We start from the raw sequence: 25782 nt of genomic DNA, 5'->3' as shown, positions 1-25782 counted from the left end.
CGTCTCGATCCCCGAGTCGACAGATGGGGACGTTTGCAAGACAACAACCATCTGCACGAACAGTTCGACGACGTTTGCAGCAGCATGGATTATCAGCTCGGAGACCATGGCTGCGGTTACCCTTGACGCTGCATCACAGACAGGAGCGCCTGCGATGGTGTACTCAACGACGAATCTGGGTGCACGAATGGCAAAACATAATTTTTTTCGGATAATCCAGGTTCTGTTTACAGCATCATGATGGTCGCATCCGTGTTTGGCGACATCGCGATGAACGCACATTGGAAGCGTATATTCGTCATCGCCATACTGGCCATGCTCACCCGGCGTGATGGTATGGGGTGCCATTGGTTACACGTCTCGGTCACCTCTTGTTCGCATTGACGGCACTTTGAACAGTGCACGTTACATTTCAGATGTGTTACGACCCGTCGCTCTACCCTTCATTCGATCCCTGCGAAATCCTACATTTCAGCAGGATAATGCACGACCGAATGTTGCAGGTCCTGTAAGGACCTTTCTGGATACAGAAAATGTTCGACTGCTGCCCTGGCCAGCACATTCTCCAGATCTCTCACCAACTGAAAACGTCTGGTCAATGGTGGCCGAGCAACTGGCTCGTCACAATACGCCAGTCACTACTCTTGATGAACTGTGGTAACGTGTTGAAGCTGCATGGGCAGCTGTACCTGCACACGCCATCCAAGCTCTGTTTGAGTCATTGCCCAGGCGTATCAAGGCCGTTATTACGGCCAGAGGTGGTTGTTCTGGGTACTGATTTCTCAGGATCTATGCGCCCAAATTGCGTGAAAATGTAATCACATGTCAGTCATCATCATCACCATCATTTAAGACTGATTATGCCTTTCAGCGTTCAGTCTGGAGCATAGCCCCCCTAATACAGTTCCTCCATGATCCCCTATTCAGTGCTAACACTGGTGCCTCTTCTGATGTTAAACCTATTACTTCATGCTGGCAACAATTAGAGCAAAATGCCTCGGACATGTCAGTTCTAATATAATATATTTGTCCAATGAATACCCGTTTATCATCTGCATTTCTTCTTGGGGTGGCAGTTTTAATGGCCAGCAGTGTAGCTTTTCTCGAATGAGTACTCTGCTTTGTAGTAGGCTCTAGTAACTAAATTTGCTGGATGCTTTTATTATCTCGACGTAAAACTGACGGCTTCACCCAAGTATGTTCACCTCTTTTTCCGCCGCTTCTCTTACAAACGCTCACACAATGCAACTGTGATACAAGCAGCTGCAGCTCATAATGACAAATTATTGCCTGCCATCTTGATCTTTGATGGAAAATACGGTGACAGTGTAATACCCCTTTTTAACGACTCATCAAAGATCATTGTCAAAGAAATTTGACGAATATCTGATCATATTTCTTTGTCAAAGAAATACAGTATGGTGGTGTAATACCGGCCTACGCCATGATTGTGACAATGCGACGGGGAAAACAATTATCATGTGATGAAAAAACAAAAATCGGTGCATAGAAAGAAATGGGTCTCTCTAATCATCAAATTGCCAAGTAGTTGAACCGTTCAAGTACATTGATATACACCCTCGTTAGATTGGGCGCACGTGAGGACAGAAGGGAAAATATGGGCAATGCAGAAAATTATCTGCTGCACCGAAATTGTTATTTTCGTGCAAAGCGAGTGTCACAAGTCGTTATACTTTTCAACTTGTTGCTGATTTACAGTGGCCAGTAACTATCAGATGTGCCGGCCGGTGTGGCCGAGCGGTTCTAGGCGCTTCAGTCTGGAACCGCGTGACCGCAACAGTCGCAGGTTCGAATCCTGCCTCGGGCATGGATGTGTGTGATGTCCTTAGGTTAGTTAGGTTTAAGTACTTCTAAGTTCTAGGGGGATGATGACCTCAGATGTTAAGTCCCATATTGCTCAGAGCCATTTGAACCATTTTTAACTACCTGATGTGTACAACATTTTTTGTCAAATGACAAATATTCTAGAAACGACTGCAGAAACCTGCTATAACACCCAAACATAAACAGGCTATATTGGAGTTTGATAAAAACGTATGTCATGGACATGAGAATGGGGTAAAGTGATCTTCACTGATGAGAAGTTTAATTTAGATGATTCGCGTGGATTTCAGTACGAATGGCATCAATGAACACAGCAGCAGGTAAGAATGAGTAAAAATTTCGATGGTGGAAGTGTTGTAATTTTGGCATCGTTCTGCAGTAAAGGTAAATCACGCATTGCTTGGGCCGTGTATGAGCTGAAATGAGATACGAGAAGAGTTGGTGACAATTTCACTGCAAGAACTACGAACCCTAACAAAATCAGTGCCGAAGACAATTTTTTAGGTAATTAGGAAGAACGGAGGCTGGACAGCGAGTGCCTTTATACCAGTTTCCATCCAGGAAATGCAAACGCCTTATTTTGTTACTTGCGTAACTCCGTCATAATTGTTTATGTCTTATATGTATCTACCACTTCCATTATAAATTCGATTATGTATGCTTCAGATACCATACATTACTTTGGTAGGAGCTTTGCCTTTATACTGATTTCCTCCACTTTATTCTTTTCCTCGCCGACTGTGCGGAGAACCTCCTCATTCCTTGCCTCATCAATCGACCTAGTTTTCAAAATTCTTCTGTAGCACCACATCTGAAATGCTTCGATTCTATCCTGTTCCGTTTTCCCCACAGTCCATGTGTCACTACCATACAATGCTGTGCTCCAAATGTACATTTTCCGAAATTTCTTCCTCAAATAACGTCAATGTTTGATACTAGTAGACTCCCCTTAGACATAAATCCCGTTTTTGCCAGTGCTAGCCTGTTTTTATGCCCTCCTTGCTCCGTCTGTCATGCGTTATTTTGCTGCCTAGCTGAAATCCTAGGCTTCGTCTACTTCGTGATTCCTAATTCCAATGTTAAGTTTTTCGCTGTTCTCGTTTCTGATACTTCTCACCACTTTAGTCTTTCTTCGGTTTACTCTCAGACCATATTCTGTACCCACTAGATTGCTCATTCCACTCAACAGATCCTGTAATTCGTCTTAGCTTTCACTGAAGATAGCAGTGTCATATGCGAATCTTATTATCACCCTGCGTTTTAATCCCACACTTTAATCTTTCTTTTATTTCCTTCATTCCTTCTTCGATGTATAGATAAAACAGTAGGGGTGAAAATTACATCGTCGTCTTACACCCTTTTTAATGCAAGCACTTCGTTCTTCGTGTCGCACTCTTACTATTCCAAATGTTCAAATATGTGTGAATTCCTTAGGCACCAAACTGCAGAGGTCATCGGTCCCTAGTCTTATACACTATTTAAACTAGCTTAAACTAACTTGTGCTAAGAACAAGACACACGCCAATGCCCGAGGGAGGGGCCGCGCAATCCTGACATGACGCCTTAAAGCGCGCGACCACTCCGCGTATCCTTACTGTTCCCTCTTTGTTCTTATACATTTTATATATTACTCGTCTTTCCCTATAGCTTACCCCTACTTTTCTCAGAATTTCAAACATCTTGCACTATTTTACACTGTCGGACGCTTTTTCACGTCGGCATATCCTATGAACGTGCTTTCATTTTTCTTCAGTCTTGCTTCCATTATCAATCGCAACGTCAAAACTGCGTCGATGGTGTCTTTACCTTTACTAAAGCCATTCTGATCGTCATCTAACAGATCCACAATTTTCTTTTCCATTCCTTTGCGTGTTATTCATGTCAGCACACATTGTACGCATCAGCTGTTAAGATGACTGTGCCTTAACTCTCGCACTTGTCGTCTCTTGCTATCTTCGGAATTGTGTGGACGATGCTTGATGGTATATCGACCGTTTCATATATTCTACACATTAAAGTGATCAGTCGTTTAGTTGCCACTTCCCCAATTACTTTTGGAAATTCCGATGAAATGCTATCCATCTCTTCTGCCTTATTTGCTCTTAAGTCGCCCAAAATTATTTTACATTCTGACTCTAATACTGAATCTCGTATCTCTTCCCTGTCGACTCCTGTTTCTGCTTCAGCCAAGTCCTTCCTCTCACAGAATCATTCAATGCACTCTTTACACCTATCCGCTCGCTCCTCTGCGCTTAACAGTGGAATTCCCATTGTACTGTTCATGTTACCGCCCTTGCTTTTAATTTCACCGAAGGTTGTTTTTACTCTCCTATATCCTGCGTCAGTTCGTCCAACAATCATATCTTTTTCGATTTGTTCGATTTTGCCTTAGCTTCTCTGCACTTCCTGTTTATTCCATACCTAAGTGGCTTGTACCTCCGTATTCCTTGAACATTTTTGTACTTCCGTCTTTCGTCGATCAACTGAAGTATCTCTTCTGTTATTCACGGTAGTCTCGCAGTTACATTTCTTGTACCTATATTTTTCTTTCCAGCTTCTGTGACTGCCCTTTTCAGATAAGCCGTTTCTTCTTTAACTGAACTGCCTACCGAGCTATTCATTATTGCAATATATGAGGCCTCAGAGAACCTCAAGGGTATCTCTTCACTCCTTAGTATTTCCGTATCCCACTTAGTTGCACGTTGTTTCTGCCTCAAATGGCTCTGAGCACTACGGGATTTAACAAATGGTACAAATGGCTCTGAGCACTATGGGACTTAACATCTTAGGTCATTAGTCCCCTAGAAATTAGAACTACTTAAACCTAACTAACCTAAGGACATCACACACATCCATGCCCGAGGCAGGATTCGAACCTGCGACCGTAGCAGTCCCGCCATTCCGGACTGCAGCGCCTAGAACCGCACGGCCACCGCGGCCGGCACAGGACTTAACATCTCAGGTCATTAGTCCCCAACAACTTAGAACTACTTAAACATAACTAACCTAAGGACAGCACACACATCCACGCCCGAGGCAGGATTCGAACCTGCGACCATAGCGGTCACGCGGATCCAGACTGAAGCGCCTAGAACCGCTCGACCACACCGGCCGGCATTTCTGCCTCACTAGTCTCTTAAACTTGTTGTACAATTAAGGCGTATCCCAGCCTTTGAAGTCCAAAATCCGGCAGCACCTATCAAGTAATGCGGTCTTTCATCTGCCACTAGCGCCTCCAGTCTTATGGCGGTCACCGTCATTTCAGCATACAACGGACCGACTCAGTTCTTTACGCACACTACGACCAACTACGACTAACTAACTCTGTCCGAACAGGCCCTGAATACCCAACGGTACTGACCGACTGCCGTGTCATCCTCAGACCACTGGCGGCACTGGATGCGGATATGGAGGGGCTTGTGGTCAGCACACCGCTCTCTCGTCTGTTGTTAGTTTTCGTGACCGGAGCCTCTACTTCCCCATCAAGTAGCTCCTTAATTGGCCTCACAAGAGCTGAGTGCACCCCGCTGGGTGTTTCTAGGTTTACCATTACAAATGGAGTCTCCAATTATCTGATATGTCCATTCCCATGTCCCGACCAGTTCGTTATTGGTGAGTGTCTTAAATAAGGTTTATAAATTAAAATTTTTTAATACTTTTGGTCTTTCGTGTACATTCAGTCTGCACATGGATGCACACGCAGGCGCAATAGCTTAATTAATCCCTACGGACAGTCAGTGTCGTAACTGAGCTACTGTAAGCACTTTGGAACTCACGAATGATTCTTTCTGCTGGTTTTATGCGATTTTTTACAAACACCCTCTGCAGAGACCGACGCTCCCTGTCCGTCAGTACAATGAGATCTGCCAGGTCTTGGTTTAACTGTGATTGTTTCTTCGTGTTCCCACTTAACAATCACATCACCAACAGCCGAAAATCGAAAATGTCCCAGATTGATTTGTTTTATTCAGGTGACGTCTAATAAACAGTATATGTTCAAAGTCACTGTGTTCTCCCGGCACATATTCTATTGTTATTGATTTTCTACTGACGAGACTATATTCTAGGTCTCCTTTTATACTGTAGGGTCCATAGCTCGTGACAACTCCGCGTTACATGGGAGAGACCGGAAACTTTTGATCAGATAATTTATCAGCTGGAATCCAAATCCTGTCTCCGACAGCGAGTTATAATTAAAGCAATCGATTATAGATTATCGAAGCAAAGTCGATCACATCTTGCAACAGACTTTAACATAACCCGATATTCCTTAATTTCTATTTTTATTATACTCAAGACACGTTTTCACCAACAACTTAACATTTGTAACTGCTTGATGATTACACAGATTCCACACAATCTTTCTGAAGTTGTTTCTTCAGATTCCTGTAAGGGACACATATTTCGAATTTTCATACCATGTAAATTCATGAGCCCATATTTAGCTACCTTGAATTGAGGATCTAGTCGTATAACAACTATAGCCCACGATAAGATAGTTTTCATGGAGGACCTACTCTTTTGGCGACGTATAAAATTGTCACTTATTGACAGAGGCATCTGCTATGCGACATAAAAATTCAATTAAACGATGTTTTCAGAAGCAAAGGTCATTCAATTAACGCTCGAGGGCAAAGGATAATATTTCACACATACAGCTGGTTCCCAAACGTATCAGGTGAATTAATATAAATAAAATTCAATTCAAAATTAATAAAATTCAATTCCACATAACTTTCGAAATATGGATCTCTCGCACAATGTAAGACATTTTGGAATCAGCTCAGCAAATGCTTTAAGATGAGACGCTTTACACATCATTTGACAGTCATTCCAAAGATCGTTAAAATTACGTTTGTTTTATGGTAAGGTGGCAGAACGAGTGTTGGAAGGAATAACTGATTCAAATATTACTGCTGCCACATTTGCATTTTTTATGTTAAAAGTGTTATAAATTAAAACAGTGTTCACCACCAGGTAGCTTAATTACTCTATGAAGTACATATTTATACTTCTGTTTTGTGATCTCACATCCGTTAATCTCGTGGGAAGATACATGTCTATACACATTTGCCACAGGTAATTCTAACTGCACTGATGTTGAGGTAGGTCGTTAAAACCTCCAGTGCTTTATTTTTGTGAAGGCATGCGAAAACTGAGTTGGAAACAATGGAAAAACATGAGCAATGGTAACCAAGTAATTTGTCCCGCACATAGCTGACGGCTGTTATTGTGAACTATGTTTACTAATAAACCACGTACTTTGAAGAAATGTTTTTATTTTTTACTTGATACTTGGAACAGCACCATTAGCACAAGTGAACTCCGGAGCCCATCTCACAGAATGGACTGCACTCAGTTTAATTCTTTATTTCTATCAACGATATCCATTGTATGGATCTGCGGCGTAATTTTATTTTATTTTATTTCTTGTTGGTGTGGGGGGGGGGGGGCGGGGGAAGAGGGAGGGACTCAGAATCTGTTTATAGGCTTCATGAGATAGTTAACGCCATAACACGAATTTTCAAATCGGCGCATAGTTCAGGAAAAGGCGAAAGGTTCATTACAGAAAGAATGACCTAGTCTGTGATTAAGCCATTTCTCTGCACATTCAGTCTTGCAGAAGTGCTTGAATTTTTCAGCTGGTAATGGCATTGCCCACAGATGGCAATGTTCTGGCTTCGAGTTCCAGCCGGCACACAGTTTTAATCTGGTCAGAAGTTTCTACACGTTACATCATTAGGATGCAGTATTTTCAATGTGTAGATTTACGATTCACACCTTCTTCACAGCAGAAGCTGCTCTGTTAGTGAAACTGCATTCTTTGAGAAGGCAGGGTTAAAATGTTTAAAAGAATTTATGTTTGTCAGACAATGCATCTCCTCAGTTATTACTTAAATCAGAAGTAATAAATCAGAGCGCGTTGGCATACAGTAAAACGTAGATACCATTAATGGCCGAAGAGCAATTTGTGCGAGATGGTGCTAACTTTATACTAGCGTTTAATGTGTTATGATGCAGCCATTACCGTACTGATTATTAAAACATAGCGGGTGACAAGCTCATTGGTTTCCTCGTTTTGTCGCAACGTTTCAATGAGTTTCGTACCCACCGTTCTGCTGATCCTACGAAATGATTCTATCAACTTTGTATAAGTCCCCGCCGGGAATCGAACCCGGGAACCCGGGCGTGGGAAGCGAGAACGCTACCGCACGACCACGAGATGCGGGCAGAGCTTCTTTCGTATGGGTCTAAGTACTAAGCTAAATGCAGGGTTCACATTGCGTAGGCTCTAATTCAGGTAACAGATCATAATAACATATACAGGTAACAGGCAACAAATACAGTTCTCTTTGATTATTGAAAAATTGCGGTTAAACAAATATGGCACTAACGTCACAAAAACAGACCAAGTTATGATGCAGGATCTCTTCGTGGAAATGAGTGGGCAAGTACATTTTTTAAGTTGCGTTTCCTTAAACGAGCTTAGAGGTGATAATAATGAGAAAGTGCATAGTTTCGTTTATATAACTGGTCGCGGTAACACACACACACACACACACACACACACATATATATATATATATATAACCCGCGAACCAACGATGTGTGACGGAGGGTACTTTCTGTATCACTGTTACTTCTCCCTTTCCTGTTCGTATCAAATCGTCAGCAGGAAGTGTGATTATTGTTAGTCTCCGTATGAGCTCGATCCTCTCTAATTTTTTCTTCGTGTCACCAAACGTGTTCTTCATTTGGTTTCCTAAAACCGAAAACGAGAGCGATTCAAAAACTGGACATGGGACAGTAGTAAGGTTCGAACCCGAGCCAGAGGCTGGGTAGTCTCGTGTGCTATCGTCTATACTATAGCAACAACTGACACAAATTGTAGCCACCTGAATCTGCATGTGCAACAGCCTGACTAGCTAACTTCAGTGCTAATTAACTCGAAAACAGCGCAACATATCTTACGTTTTCTTAACAATTATTTCTCTGCACATCCTACCCTGTGGCATCCTGACACGCTTTTCTAACTGTTTCTGACCACCCTGTATATACGTGAAAAGCAATGATCCTGTAACAGTGTTCCATTTAATAAGAAGTCTTCAGTCCAATTAAACAGGTGATCTGATATTCCGTACGCTTGTATTTTATTCATAAGGCTGGGGTAGGGAATTGTAACGAACCACTATTGGAAATCATGGTACACAACAACCTGGGCACCGGTAGCCTCTTCTTTCTGGATCTCGTGGATGAACAGAGCGAGCAGAGTCTTGTGCGATGAGTGATCACGGAAGCCATGTCGATTCGTACAGAGGAGATTTTTGGACTTCCAGAAATGTAATCATAAGCGAACGTAAAGCGTGTTCCGGACCGGACAACAGACCGACGTCAGTGATATAGACATATAGTTTTGAGCGTCTGTTCAATGACCCTTCTTTTAAAACGGGAATGAAAAAAATGGTACAAATGGCTCTGAGCACTACGGGACTTAACATCTGAGATCATCAGTCCCCTAGAACTTAGAACTACTTAAACCTAACTAACCTAAGGACATCACACACATCCATGCCCGAGGCAGGATTCGAACCTGCGACCGTAGCAGTCGCGTGGTTCCGGACTGAAGCGCCTAGAACCGCTCAGCCACCACGGCCGGCAAACGGGAATTAGCTGTGCTTTTTTCGAATCATAAAAACGGTTCGCTCCTCCAGCGCGAACAAGTTGCGGAGTCTCTAACGCCTATCCTGCGAAGGTAATTCGGTTAATTTTTAATTGTAGGTAGGAAGCCCATCCTTTTGGTGGTACTGTCAACCGCATGCCCAATCCGTAAGCTACGATCTCCTGTGGAAAACGAGATACAAATTGTAGTGATGGTGGCTTCTCTGTAGTCGTGTTTTCCCCCAGTTTTCCTATCCTGCCGTATACGCCCAGACTAAACTCATGAGTGTAGTCGGCTCCACTGAAGGTGACAGGTGAGCGCTCGATCCGTTTGAGGCCCTAGTGCTATTACATCGTAAGAAACTAAACTAAAACTAAACTCCTCCCGAACAGGCCATGAAGGCCCAACGGTACCAACAGGCCGCCGTGTCATCCTCAGACCATAGGCGTCACAGGATGCGGATATGGAGGGGCATGTGGTCAACTCACCGCTCTCATGGCCGTATGTCAATTTCTGAAACCGGAGCCGCTACTTCTCAGTCAAGCAGCTCCTCAGTTTGCCTCACAAGGGCTGATTGCACCCCGCTTGCCAACAGCTCTCGACAGAGCGCATGGTCACCCATCCAAGTGCTAGCCCAGCCCGACAGCGCTTAACTTCGGTGGTCGGACGGGAACCGGTGGTACAACTGCGGCAAGGCCGTTGGCTGACATCGCAGGAAAGTTAACCTTATTTCCATATCGCTGTATGTCAACTACTTTGTGCATTATGTTCAAAAGACGAAGACGAATCTTTCAACGACTACCAAAGGAGAACATTGTCGAAAGATCTCTCACAAAAACTAAAGAAATTTTGGGTGCATGTAAAGGCTGTTAGTGGCACCAAAGCTAGCGTCCAGATACTCGTGGTCGGGAAAGGAACTGACACGGAAAGTAGCAAAGCGAAGAGCAGAAATGCTTGACTCTGTTTTCAATAGTATCTTTACAAAGGATAATCTAGAAGGATTGCCGCAATTTTTAATTGTCGCACCACTGAAAAGACGAGATAAATAAATATTAGCGTTAATGGTGTTGAGAAACAGTTGAAAACATTTAAATTGAACAAAGCTTTAGGGCTCGATAAAATGATTATGAGGTGCAGACTTTGTGGCCCACTTAACCCCTGTTTTAACGATAGTATACCGTATATCCCCCGAACAAAAAAAAACCATGCACAGTGTTTAGAAGAAAGCACGCCTACCTACAATAAGGGTAGCAGAAGTGATCTACAAAACCACCGCCCAATATCCCTGACATCCAGCTGTTGTACGTTCTTAGAAAATATTCTGAACTCGAATATAATGAGGTATCTCGAACACAATGACCTGCATGCCACCCAGCCTGTATTTCGGAAACAACCTAACTCGCTCTAGTATCACATGGCTTTCTGAAAGTCGTTGATTAAGGCAGTCAGGTAGATGCAGTATTTCTTGATTTCCGAAAAGCATTTGGCTCAGTACCGCGCCTAACCTTATTATCGAAAGTACGATAGTACTAAACAAAATTTGTGACTGGACTGAGGATTTCGTGGTAGGAGAATGCAGCAACTTGTCTTGGATGGTGAGACATCGACAGATGTGGTCGTCGAATATGGTACACCCCAGGAAAGTGTATTGGGTCCCTTTCCTGTACATGGTGCTCATATTAACAATCGTGCAGTCAATATTAATTAATACTAACCTCAGACGTTTCGCAAGTGATGCGTATGTCTACAGCGCTCAAAAAAATGGTTCAAATGGCTCTGAGCACTATGGGACTCAACTTCTAAGGTCATCAGTCCCCTTGAACTTAGAACTACTTAAACCTACCTAACCTAAGGACATCACACACATCCATGCCCGATGCAGGATTCGAACCTGCGACTGTCAAAAGCCTTAATAATAACCTTTAGCAGCTCAAACAGCTGCGAGATGTGCAGGACGACAGTCACTGACGTTCTGGGAGGCACCGACAGGCCCGTGCCTCTCTATTGAGGATCTATGAGAGAACAGGTTGATCGAAGAGGTCCCACAGATTCTCGATTGGTTTTAAATCCTGGGAGTTTGGTGGCCACGTACCTGCACTGCGAGCTGTGCGACACGTTGCGTTGTCCTGCTGGTAGATGCCATCGTGCCGAGGTAAAACAAACTGCATGTGAGGGTGTACATGGTCCCCAAGGACATGTGCATACTTATGTCGATCCGTTGTGCCTTCCAGAATGACAATATCGCCCTGGGAATGCCACGGATACATTTCTCTGACCACTGCCCTCCCTATTCCGGCCTCGATACTTCTGATGATTGTTGCATAGTGTTTTCTTTCTGTCAGATGTAGCATAATACGTGATTCATCCGGAAAGGTCACCCGTCACCACTCAGTGGACATCCAGCTCCGGTACTGTCGCGGAAATTCCAGTCTTCGGCGAGGAACAACTGTCAGCATGGAGCGGGCGCCAGCTGCCGAGGCCCATACAGAGCAACGTTCGCTGACGGTCGATGATGAGACGCTGTTGGTAGCACTTTGGCTCATCTGGGCGGTCAGATGCTCGACAGTGCCGTGTCTATTCACCCATACGCATCTCTCTCGCCGTCGTTCACCCCTTGTCGTCTATGGCCCGTACTGCACCAATGTTGCCTCGGCGCCGGTTTTGAATAGCGTCATTTTGCCATGAACGGTATACTTTAACCACAACGGCACGCCGAGTTTACAAACTTAGCCGTTTCGGAAATGCTTCCACCCTAGTCGCGAAAGCCAATGATTATGCCCTTTTGGACATCAGATGAATCGCTCTGTTTCCGTCTTACAACGACCGCACTGTTTTCCGCATCTCCCAAACACGCTTTATATACCCTCCATCGCTAATGCTACCACCGGCCATTGACATCAAACATAGGCGGTGTCACATTAATGTGACTGGACGGTGCATAACGAATTACTGTCTGAAACAGCTTCAGAAATATCCAATTAGATCTTGATAAGATGGCAATCTGCTGCTAGGATTGGCTGTTTGCCTTAAAAGCACAGAAATGTAAAATTGTGTCCTCCACGTAGCGAAAAAAACGTAGTATCCTATGAGTACAGTAACAATGATTGTCAATTACAGTGAAGCAACTTATACAAATACCTGGGTATAACAATTTGTAGGGATGTGAAATGGTATGATCACGTTGGCTCACTCTTAAGGCTGGTGGCAGACTTCGGTTAATTGGCAGGATACTGGAAAAATGTCGTCAGTCTACAAAGGAGGCTGTTCACAAATAGGTTGGCGCCCAAGGGTCATACCAAACAGCTACATATCGCTCTCGTAAAGACCGTGAAGACAGATGAAATTACAGCATTACACAGGCTCTAAAGCAGACTTTTTCTCACGTTCCATATGCTACTGGAATGCGAAGAAACCCTAGAATGTTCTACCATACTAAGTACACTCTTCCATGCACTTCATAATGGTTTGCATAGTACGTATTTAATGACAGACGCAGATGTAGACGCCGTGAACACTGACATGTTGTGAGGTAGGGAGTACGGCTGTTTTGCTTGGACACCAGAACAAGAGAAGAAGCCATCAGATGTATTCGCAGTTGCGAATATGAACCACCTCCAGATGTATAATGAAATGACGACAATGAAAATTTGTGTCGGGCCTGACTGGAACCCGAATTTCCCGCTTTACGTGAGCGGTTGGCTTAACTGCTTCGGCTATCCGACCGCGACCCAAGGATAGAATCAAAATTCCATTTGTCGTCGTCCACGTGTCATACCTGTACTCGCACATTCCAGTAATGTTATTCCCGTACAGTGGTGATATTTGATTTGTAGGTCGCATGCATGTATGTCCGAAGGCACAGGGCATCTCAGTTCTTCACAACACAGGCACTGCAATTTCGTATTTATCGGCCAATAACGGGTCTGAGACTTACAAATAAATCACTCGCCCATACGTGAATAGCATTAATGACGACGACATACGGAAGTTTTGGTCTGGCCGTGAGTCATGGCCGGATAGCCGAAGTGGTGAAGCCTACCTCTCGCATAAAGTGGGAATCCAGGTTCTAGTCCTGTTCTGGCACAAATTTACGTTTTTACCGTTCAATTACATAGCTGGAGGTGGTTAATATTCGAAATTGCATGTGTCTCACAGCAGCTGTAGTCCCCATAGTATCAGAAGAAATATTGCATCGTACTTCTTCACAACATAGGCACTGCACTTTCGTATTCGTAAATAAGAAGCTGTCCACATATATTCATGAGCTATTTTCCACCCATCAGTGAATAATTTCATCGCATCTGGGCGCTGTGCACGCTTAGTTATTGTAAATACGAGGGCCGGCCGCGGTGGCCGTGCGGTTCTGGCGCTGCAGTCCGGAACCGCGGGACTGCTACGGTCGGAGGTTCGAATCCTGCCTCGGGCATGGTGTGTGTGATGTCCTTAGGTTAGTTACGTTTAAGTAGTTCTAAGTTCTAGGGGACTTATGACCTAAGATGTTGAGTCCCATAGTGCTCAGAGCAATTTGAACCATTTGTAAATACGAGGGATATTCGGAAAGTAAGTTCCGATCGTCCGCGAAATGTAAACCACTGTTAAAATGGAAAATGTTTTATTTATAACAGTTAGCTACAACTTCCAACTACTTATCTACTTAGTCGCCGCTCCGACTTAGACGTTTTTCGTAACGTTGTACCAACTTTCCAATACTCTCGTCATAGAAGGCTGCCGCCAGTGCTTCATGCTGATTTTCTGCACTGGTCCACAACTCGTTGTCTGTGCCAAAATGTTGTCTCCATAGCCAGCGGTTCATGTGAGCAGAGATGTAACTCAGAGGGAGCCAACTACGGGCTGTGTTGTGATCAAACGCTTCCGATCGGAAACGCTGTAGGAGCATCTTCATTGCCCCTACAGAATGCGGCTCAGAATTGTCTTGAATAAGGAAACGCATGACAGTTATGTTATGTGGGCTGCATAGCTTCAGGAGAAATTTCTCACCAGGCCCACGTAATTGGCGGGAGATGCTATTTTCTAGGCGTCTTTATGTGCTCGCTGTGCGCTCAGAACTGAAAAAGAGCGACGTTACGCGATCGACAGGCGTACTAGAGGCACTGCCCAACACATCTGTACAAAGCTTCATAAGATTTTCACTGTGACTTCCATTTAGCGACCGATCGAAACTTACCTTCCGAATAGCCATTGTATTTGGTTAATTTCTACATTTCACTTTTGGGGAGCACATGGACGTCGCAAAACGTTAGTAGCTGAGAAAAAGTAATTTTGAACTGTTGGTTCGTCCAGTGATCTGGATAATAAGGATGCATCCCTGGTACTTACTCAGCTCTGAACTTTTTGTTTCAGGAGAGAATGGCAGAAAGCTACCGTAAATCAGTTAATTTGTGAAGTATGCAGGCTCCAGAGTTTGTATTCTCTCCAACACACACTCATCCCTCATAAACTGGCGCCAAGCAAGAAAATGTATTTCCGCTGCTTTCAATGCAGATACATTCAGTCACTGATTGCGATGTGATACCAACATCATAAAGCCGAAAAGAGCAGCAGTGATGTTTGGAGAATATGGCATTCATTCGGCATAAAGAAAACCTTTTCATGGTAATGTGTTACATGAACAAGTTCTTTGTCGCGGTGAACCACTCGCGATTTCTCTTGCTACATATCGGATCACATTCTGCGACATGATCGACCCATAACGATTCGTTACTCACATAGTGCGCAGCATTGGCTGTTTCATGTTCGAGAAGTCATTATGGTGGACGATTTGACGGAAGAAAAATAAATAAATAAAAACCTGTCAGCATTTATCATAAATCGTGCTTGGACAGCTCAGTCGACGGGGCAACAGCCCGCGAAAGGCAAAAACCCTAGGTACGAGTCCCGCCTGGCATACAGTTTTATTCTGTCAGTAAATTTCATACCATTGCACATACCGCTGCAGAGTGAAAATTCTTTCTGGATACACAGATTTACTTTACTTCTGGTATCAATATTTATGATTCTGTTTGTCTACTCCCTTTGACTTTTTTTGTAACGTTATCTCCGAACTCTTGATATGCTATTTTGCTTCTTACATATTACTCGTGAGTCATAACAGTGTTGGTACAGCAACATACTTAACAAAGCTTTAATTGTGTATGTCTGAGAGTTTCATTTTTCTGATATCCACATCTTCATCTATACTCCACAAGACACGTTATGGTGCATGGTGGACACTTCTGGTACCACTATCTCATCCCCCCCCTCCACTCCGCTTTTCCTGTTTCATACATTGGCCGGCCGCTGTGGCCGAGCGGCTCTAGGCGCTTCAGTCCGGAACCGCGTTGATGCTACGGTCGCAGATTCGAATCCTGCCTCAGACATGGATGTGTGTGATGTCCTTAGGTTAGTTATGTTTAAGTAGTTCTAAATCTAGGGGACTTATGACCTCAGATGTTAAATCCCATAGTGCTTTAGAGCTATTGTTCCATACATTAAGGCCTCCGCGTGCGATGAATGACTATCGGAAAAACTCAGTATGATCGCTGATTTTTTCGCCTTGATCATTTCTCATGAAATGTGTGGAGGAACTAATATGTTGTTCGACTCTTCCCGGTATGTAATCTCTCGGAATTTCAATAGTAAATCTCTCGGTGATGCACAACGCCTTTCTGATAGCGTCTCCACAACGCACTCGCGCTAGGCAAAGGATATCGCTACGAAACGCGCTACTCTTTCTCGGATCTCCTCTTACTTTTTTACTAATCCTCTTGGTAAGGCCCCTGACTTAACGAACAATATTCAAGAATCGTTCGAATAAGTGATTTGCAATCCACTTCGTTCGTGCATGTATCACATTTCCTTAAGACTCTCCCAATGCATCTGAGCCCGGCATCTGCTTTTCCTGCCTTGTTTCATGTAGTTATTCTACTTTAGGTCGCTCCAGATTGCTACAGCCAGGTATTTTACTGTTGTTACTGTTCCCAGTTATTTTCATCAATAACGCAATCGAACTTCCGTGGATTTCTTTGTCTGTTTACGTGCAATACATTACACCCATTTACTTTCAGGTTAGCTTGCCATACCAGTTCCTGCGCCAATCATCGATTCTCTGCAGGTCTGATTGTTCCGCAAATATTGCTGCTTTTATCCCAGTCACACTTTATGTCTAGAGCTGTAAAACTGCTGTAGTCAGTAAGCATACACTACGGTAGTTTCCCTAGTAGTCTTGGTCATACACATGTTACGTGTAAGTTTGGTATCTTGCATATCTATTGGGGTTACCTCATAACGATCGTTTTCTTTACCATCAGTGTGTTACCAGATTCCCCTAAAAACCGGAACAGGTGAAACGTCTAAAAACTGAATGAGAATATATATAAGGCCAGTAACCTACGGAACATTTTTGTTCTTTATAGTTATCCTGTCTGTTTCTTAAAAGTATACAGCATTTATAGCAAAACTGAAACTGTTTTTTTTATTCGAAAACTGTTGATTTGTAACGTGAACCAAAGGGATGTTGTGGTAAAAATAGTTAAAATAATATAGATTTATCATACTGCGCTAGAAAACGCAATTTCCTCAACAAAAAGGTAAAATAAGAAAAACCGCAAAACAAAAAAAAATATCAAATATCGCTTTAATACTTCGTGAACTTATATAAAAAATGTTTCTGTTATTCATAAGCAACTTTCGCTTTTATCAATAATAACAGGAAACTGTTACGTATGTTCATGATGAAGAATGTTCTGTTGAGTGCAAAATAACAATAATCATTTATACACGTATTTTTAACGTTTGAGCACGTAAACTTCACTTGCATCAAAAGTAATTGCTTTGGTTACTTAAAAGCGCAGAAGTTACGTGATCAACTAATTTTCATTACTTATAAAATGCAGTTTTCTATTTTGCCAGGCTATAGAATACACAATGAACTAACACTGAATAATGTACAGTTCTAATTATGTGGAAATCAAACAACCAAACAAAGAGAAGTCATCGGCTCCCAGTTGCTTTCTTACCCATTCATTTATGTTTCTTTCCTTACCAGTGCTACCAAAGCTACCGAGAAACCTACCACGTACTACATCATTTATGTATTGTACCAAAACTACCGAATCGTAGTTTTGACAGAACGCAACACTAATTATATCACAGCCAAAATACAGTATATTACGTATCCGACATTAAGAATATAGCCGGCCGTGGTGGCCGAGCGGTTCTAGGCGCTTCAGTCCGAAATCGTGCGACTGCTACGGTCGCAGGTTTGAATCCTGCCTCGAGCATGGATGTGTGTAATGTCCTTAGGTTAGTTAGGTTTAAGTAGTTCCAAGTTCTAGGGGGCTGATGACCACAGACGTTAAGTAACATAGTGCTCAGAGCCACTTGAATCATTTTGATTAAGAATGTAAACACTACACTACACTCCTCACATATTCATTACAGTTTTAAGTGCAACTTGCTCATGTGTCAGCGCATACGAAGTGTTTGACGTTTGTTAACCGTATCGGAATATTCAGTTGTTCTTGTATCTGCGTGTACAAAATATTTGACAATGACACTGGAATCAGAACACTCTGATGATCTGCTAATGCAGAAAGCCGAAACTGGTCGTATTGTCAATGGGATAATAATGTGCGATGAAGTTGGACAGTTACGAATAAAATACCAAATATGATCACTGACTTGTACACAGACTTTGACAGTAGATCTTTGTGACAAATAACAAACACAGTTTTTAATTTCTGTCTGAAAAAAAATTCCACAGCAACAAATAATTGCATTCACTGATTTATGGCTGGCTGACGTGAACATCCATGTATTCCAGAATGTACATCCTCATCCAGATGAGACTTATCCATGGGATGGTAAAGCGCTGGTCGATATGACCCTTTTTTAAACGATAGGATCATTATTTCCATCTTCTGCTTTTTCTCCTCCAAGAAGAGAGCGAAATCTTCCAAACTCATTTACTCTTCATTCTCAAAGAGAACAATGTGCCAATAACGCTTTCTCCACTTGACAATTTCGTTTAGCACGCGAATAAAACTGACTGACGTGCTGTATTCCTTTGTGGCTTCGCTACGAACAGGATATCATAATGATGTATCTAGATTACTATAAGTAACTGATTTGAAAAATGTCTTTACTACAAGTTATTACGCTGACGAAAGAAAAATATGAACTAATGCATTAATCTAATAAATTTTCTACTTATTTTTGTCGGTATGCGTTCAGTCGTACAATCTCACCACTGACAAAATTTATCTAAAAGAACATTGCGAAATAAAATATTAATTAGTAATACCATTAGTAACAATGGAATTTTGTTTTGCGATTGTGGTTCTTGACCGTGGAAAAGCGAATGGGTGGCGGAAAAGCAATCGTTATGCGGTTTAAATAGCGTGCGAATAAAAAAATTTACAGAAACCCGAAGCGATTTTTCACTCTAATTGTTTAACTGACGCTCCACAGCTCGTTTACATCGTATAACGGGTTTTCCCATCTTCAACGTTGACCAATGAGAACCTTTTCGTCTTTCGTCTTATCAGCTACAAACGGACGTGTTACAGGACTGCCAATTTCTGTGTCACATGGTCGTCTGCACCAGCCAACAAACGCGTAATTATCTAACGCTTCGAAATCTCGGTCAGTCAGAGAACTGCGAAAACAAAACTGATATGCACATGGCATTGTTTACAACGCCGTTGTCCAGGGCAACGCTGGATCTAAGGTCCTATTGACTGATTACAGTGACAAAAAACACGATGAATGACCAACACGCGAAACCGCGACCGGAAGCCACAGCTGAGCGCGACTCACCTTTCCGGTCGGGTATGGCGAGTACCGAAGGCACACGGTAGCAGTAAGTGGCGAGCAGCGCCAACAGCGACACAGCTACCACCGCCATGTTTCGCTGCGCACGGCTTCCAAAGGTACACTGACGACTGCCGCCCACGAATCCCCGCCAGCGACTCCGCCAACCAGCATACGATCTGACATCTAGCGTCGCTCAGTCGAAATAGAACATCGACTCGTTTCGTAATACGGAGTGATTCGCTTAAAACAAACAGGCGCGAATCCAGGGATAGATTCATGTGGGACGAAGAGAGGGGAGGGGGACGGGTGGGGGGTTTGTCGCCGCTTGTTACTGTCTCTTTCCCCCTCACCCTCCCACAAATAAAACTTACTGTTGCGCTCGTTTTCAACGTACAACAGAGACCTGCGATTCTAATAATAACACTAATAATGCGAGATGCCGGGGCTAGCAGTGTATTTAACACTAAATTCTTCTCGAATCTTCATATGCAAATGATGCTCTAAGCCCCCCCTTTTCTAACTCCGACTTTTGCTGTTGTACATGGATTAAGAAGAAACGCGAACTGACTGTAATCGACCATGCAAGTGGAGTAGAAAAGAGTTTGGCACCTGCAATAATTTAATTGGTTAGAAATTAAGGAAAGTTTCATTAACATAGTGAGAAATGAAAGGGTTGCTCAACCGATTAACAGAATGAAAGTTCTGTTCAAAATAACAATTTGATTTATTGTGACTAAACTCAAAATAATAAACAAAACACACGAAACATTTATAATACATCAAATTGGATACTCAAATAAACACTGTGAAGGTGAAGTTGTCCATAAACTAGATTGTGACATTTATGACCAAGTGGTATGTGGAGCCAATTCCTTGCAACTCAAATCTTAAGAGAAATACCCAGCCAACCCAACATTAATTGCTGCTGTCCGCCGCTCGTGGTCTCGCGGTAGCGTTCTCGCTTCCCGAGCACGGGGTCCCGGGTTCGATTCCCGGCAGGGTCAGGGATTTTCACCTGCCTTGAGATGACTGGGTGTTTGTGTTGTCCTCATCATTTCATCATCATCCAGGAAAGTGGCGAAATTGGACTGAGCAAAGATTGGGTAATTGTACGGGCGCTGATAACCACGCAGTTGAGCGCCCCACAAACCAAACATCATTAATTGCTGCTACAGTAGTGAGAACTCAGACAATGAACACCCAAGACAGAACAAAGTTAGAAAAACTCTGCTGAGCTCTGATTATCACCTAGCAAAATTCCCTGATTTGCCGGTGCTGCGGACGTACATTACCAAGCTGTCTTCTTAACTGCAAGGACACGATCTGGCATACCAGAGGCGATGGCTGGTTGCTTCAACGTCCCATCGTGGTGATGATAATGTCATGAATATAGCCCGAAACAAATTCTCCTGGTTTGGTTGTTCCAGACTAAAGACTTCCTAGCAACACAAATACGCCACTGAGGGAGACGAAGAAGGCTCACTACACAATCATGGATGGTACAGTGAGTGATTGTAACAAGAGAAGTCACACAGTAACTCCGGCACAGTCAACTTTAGCCAAAACTGCTCAAGACGGACAACATAGGACGCTTGTACGCAGAACGGTCAATTGCCAACTGTACTCGGAAAGTTACGTTGAAGTCGAAACTTCAGCAACCTCGTCAAACAGTTACAATTAAATGAAAGTATACTAGACAGCCTACAGAAGGCAGGCTGTCCAGAGCAGCGAGAGCTCAGTCTTGTAACCTACTCCAACCAAAAGGCGAAAGCCGACTCTCTCAAGAACACCCGTACAAGCTGAACACAGAACATTCCTGCCCCCAGGACACTGACCGTGGTTAAACGTTCCGATCAGCAACTGGAAAAGCGGCGGAAAATTCCACTCTATTGCCGACGCACTACTATTCCACCAATGGAGATACTTGGCACCAATTTCTGCACCGATTTTGCTACGTCACAGAGCTATCCCCTGAGCAAGCCAATCACAGTTATGATTTTGCAGAAAACGCGGAAATTTTCCCGCCAAGACTGCATGGGAACACAAGTCATTCCCACGCCTCGCTGGTAGCCCGCCAGAAAGTGTTTTCACTAAGTTTCTGCGAAGTAACGGAATCTCTAGCCCAGCCGTTCCGTCAGGCCCCTGTGGGCGTGTCGTCGCCGCTCTTATGACAATGTCGGCGTCTGGAAAGCATCCACTCGGCTCCCTCACACCCGTAGGCTTAACCCTTTCAAGATCAGAAGAACCCACCTGTCACCAGGCCACCCAGGTGACGAGAGACGCTGTGTGGGAAGTCCACGTGTGAAGGAATAGCGACTTTTCACTGCATGCAATTAGAGAGGAAAATCGAATTAATCAGAGTAAGAAAGAAATATGAGAGGGGGCTCATGCCACCTCTCAATAAAATAAATTAAATGTTTAAATATAATAATTATATCAATGATCTGTTTACATCAGTAGTTCGCACATTGCTTTAGCAAAAGAGACTGTAATTCAGTAACACACAGGGTGTCCCAGGAGAAATGGTCAATATTCAGGGATATGACAGGAACACTCATTTGTAGCAAAAACCGTCATATGGACATATGCCCCATTCCGAATGGTTGCACGTTTAATGAGCATTTGTCTTTGAGCTAGTAGCGCACACGTACGACTCTTACCTTAATCGCTAGATTACTCGTGGCTGTACAATTAACTGGCCACCAAGATCAACAGACCTTACGCTATTACATACAAGGGGTTGAATGAAGTTTGAGGTGTGCGAAGGCAAGGTCAACACGTGAGATGAAGGCTTGAATCATGGCCGTTGCTGCCCTCATAATGGAATGTGCTGAGACATCCAGACTAGCAGCACAATACGTTCTCCCAAGAGTGTACAAATGCGTTGCAGTTGCGGTGGGATATTCGAAAATTTATTGTGAACTGTACAACAGTTGTAAAATAACGTGCACGAAACGCTTATGGTTAGAGGAAAAAGTGTTAAAATTACGTATGTTTCATTTGGTATTTTGTTAAACGCATGTTGTAATGTTTACTAAGTGTTGTTCGTGTGTGCACGTGTGAAACTGACAATGTAGTGAATAATGCAAAAAAATAAATAACAGTGTAGATGAAATACGTTCTGTTTTGGAAATCATTCGAAATAATGGATAAGTCCATATAATTTTTTTTTTCTTCACATCATCGTTCCTATCGTATCCCTGAATATGGGCCACTCCTCCTGGGACACCCCGTATACCACGTAAAAAGCATTCTTTCGAAAATTTGAAGAGAATACGTGTAATTCAATTGATTTAAGAACTATAATAGCAATAAACTTTCACCAGACTGAGGGAGTCATAATTTACACAACGTAAAATGGAAAGGGTATTGACCAGTATTTCACCAAGCACTATGATTGTGAACACTGGTCTACAGACGATCATGTAAATAAGGAGGACTGTACTTCTTTCAGTCGTTACTACCCATATTTCCGAAGATGGTCTCTCTGTTTTATTTTCTTTTTTTCTTGGTGACGGGCTTTCCCTTTCTGTCTTTTTTGTTGACGGAGCGCAACTCTCTGATCGAAAGTATCCGGACACCTTTAATGGAAATTATAACGAGATGTGTCTACATTTCACTTTTATAACGGCTTGAACTCTGCTTGGGACACTTTCAATGAGGTGTCTGAATATCTGTGGAAGAATGGGAGCCCATTCTTACCTACACTATGTGGTCAAAAGTATACGGACACCGTCAAAAACATACGTTTTTCATATTAGGCGCATCGAGCTACCACCTACTGCCAGGTACTCCATATCAGCGACCTCAGTAGTCATTAGACATCGTGAGAAAGCAGAATGGGGCGCTCCGCGGGCCGCCCGCTGTGATCGAGCGGTTCTAGGCGCTTCTGTCCGGAACCACGCAGCTGCTACAGTCACAGGTTCGAATCCTGCCTCGGGCATGGATGTGTGTGATGTCCTTAGGTTAGTTACGTTTCAGTAGTTCAAAGTCTAGGGGACTGATGACCTCAGATGTTAAGTCCCATAGTGCTTAGAGCCATTTGAACCAATTGAGCGCTCCGCGGAACTCACGGACTTCGAAGGTGGACAGGTGACTGGGTGTCACTTTTGTCGTATGTCTGTACATGAGATTTCCAGGCTCAGAAACATCCCTAGGTCCACTGTTTCCGATGTGATAGTGAAGTGGAAACGTGAACGGACACCACAGCACAAAAGCTACAGGCCGACCTCGTCTGTTGACTGACCGAGACGACCAACAGTTCAAGGGGGGCGTAATGTGTAATCCAGACCATCACACAGAAATTCCAAACTGCATCAGGATCCACTGCAAGTACTATCACAGTTAGGCGGGAGGCGAGGAAACTTGGATTTCATGGTCATAAGCCGCACATCACACCGGTAAATGCCAAACGACGCCTCGCTTGGTGTAAGGAGCGTAAACATTGGATGATTGAACAGTGGAAAAACGTTGTGTGGAGTGACGAATCACGGTACACAATGTGGCTATCCGTTGGCAGGGTGTGGGTATGGTAAATGCCTGGTGAACGTCATCTGCCAGCGTTTGTAGTGCCAACAGTAAAATTGGGAGACGGTGGTGTTATTGTGTGGTCGTGTTTTTCATGGAGTGGGCTTGCACCCCTTGTCGTTTTGCGTGGCACTATCACAGCACAGGCCTACATTGAAGTTTTAATCACCTTCTTTCTTCACGCTGTTGAAGAGCAGTTTGGGGTTGGCGATTGCATCTTTCAACACGATAGAGCACCTGTTCATAATGCACGGCTTGTGGCATAGTGGTTACACGACAGTAACATCCCTGTAATGGACTGGCCTGCACAGAGTCCTGACCTGAATCCTATAGAATACATTTGAGATGTTTTGGAACGCCGACTTCGTGCCAAGCCTCACTGACCGAATCGATACCTCTCCTAAGTCAGCACTCCGTGAATAATGGGCTGCCATTCCCCAAGAAACCTTCCAGCACCTTTTTGAACGTATGCCTGAGACAGTGGAAGCTGTCATCGAGGCTAAGGGTGGGGAAACACCATATTGTATTCCACCATTACCGATGGAGGGCGCCACAAACTTGTAAGTCATTTTCAGCCAGGTGTCCGGATACTTTTGATAACACAGTGTGTGTGCCGAAACAGGGAATGTAGTGATGCTGGACGCTGGGGTCGCGGGCGAAGTTGACATAATAAGTCAAATGCTGCCTTACGACAGGTTGCACTGACATTCTGATGCAGTTATCGTCTCTGAACTGTTCAATCGTCGTCTCCGAAGTGTTTCTGTACTTTACGCAGTACACAGTGCTTTTAAACGCGTTCATATCCTTCCGCGTTTAGCGTTACCTTAAGGGGATCACACCGTAACCACGAAAAGCACCCCCACATTATAACATTACTTCCTCCGTAGTTTACCGTTGACCCTACAATAACGGCAGCTGAAGTTCTCCAGGCTCTACCAAATCCGAATCGTCCCATCGGACTTCCAGGGGGTACAGCGTGAATAATCATTGCAGGTCACTCGTTTGCAGTCATCCACTGTCCAATGACGTCGCTCTTTACCCCCACATCAAACGACGCTTAGCACAGGCTACAGGTATGTGACTCATGAGTAACTGCTCGATCATTGTACCCCGTTCTTTCTAACTCCCTACACACAGTCATTATGCTAGCTTGGCTGCTGGTAGCATTTTGGAACCCACGAGTGATTCTTTCTGCTGATTTAATGTGATTTTTTACATCCACCTTCTGCAATAATCCCTGTTCAGCCCCTGGTCTGTGCTTGTAGCTTGGCATTTCTTCTTCACAATCACATCACCCAGAGTCGATCTGGAGAGGTTTAGAAAGGATGAAATGTCCCAGAGGGAGTTGTTTTACTCTGGTGACAAAATCACTAGCCCACGCTCGACTTCACTAAGCTCTCCTGACCGATCCATTCTGTTGTTACCACTTCTCTACTGACAATACTCACCACTTCCATTTATACTGTACTGGCGGTTCCACGTCTCGCGGTATCTCAGTTCCTCATTACATCGGTGTGTTCGGATACTTTCGACCAGATAGTGTACGTTTATCCTGTGACTGTCCACTGTACCAGGCTGGAATATTATAGATCAAGCTGAAAGCCCATCCACAGGTGTAGACCCCCACCCGAACAAGTGCAAAGTATCTTATGTTAGGTGTGTAAATTCTACAACTCCTTGTCATTTTCGAGCTGAGTTGTCATGCTACTTTATTTCCCGAAAGTAAGCTGAGAAATTTGGAGACTGATGCATGTAAAGATTGAAACACTTCCAATCCATTAAATGTTGTTTGCTAGGGGTGGGGGAGTGGGGTCCTGACCTCCATGAACACCCCTCTTCTGAATCCGTACCTGAACGCAAGACCATACCATAAATAAATAAAACTAGCCAAATACCTTCACATTAGGAAAGGCAGTTGTCACTGACACAACCGGTTT

The 25782-nt window shown here is 43.6% G+C and overlaps 1 protein-coding gene and 1 pseudogene across 1 annotated transcript in view; both read right to left on the bottom strand.

The window, feature by feature from the left end:
• LOC126095508 (uncharacterized) overlaps positions 1–19409 on the bottom strand; it is a 346398-nt gene extending 326989 nt beyond the window's left edge. The window contains exon 1 of the mRNA XM_049910294.1: positions 19322–19409. Coding sequence (XP_049766251.1) covers positions 19322–19409 — 88 coding nt within the window. The remainder of the gene's footprint in view (positions 1–19321) is intronic.
• Positions 10092–10209, bottom strand: LOC126095978 (5S ribosomal RNA; annotated as a pseudogene).
• Positions 19410–25782: the final 6373 nt, after the last annotated feature.

This window comes from Schistocerca cancellata, chromosome 8, assembly GCF_023864275.1.
Source record: "Schistocerca cancellata isolate TAMUIC-IGC-003103 chromosome 8, iqSchCanc2.1, whole genome shotgun sequence".
NCBI lineage: Eukaryota > Metazoa > Arthropoda > Insecta > Orthoptera > Acrididae > Schistocerca > Schistocerca cancellata.
The sequence above is the reverse complement of the archived record's forward strand: the minus strand, read 5'-3'. Positions and strand labels throughout refer to the sequence as shown.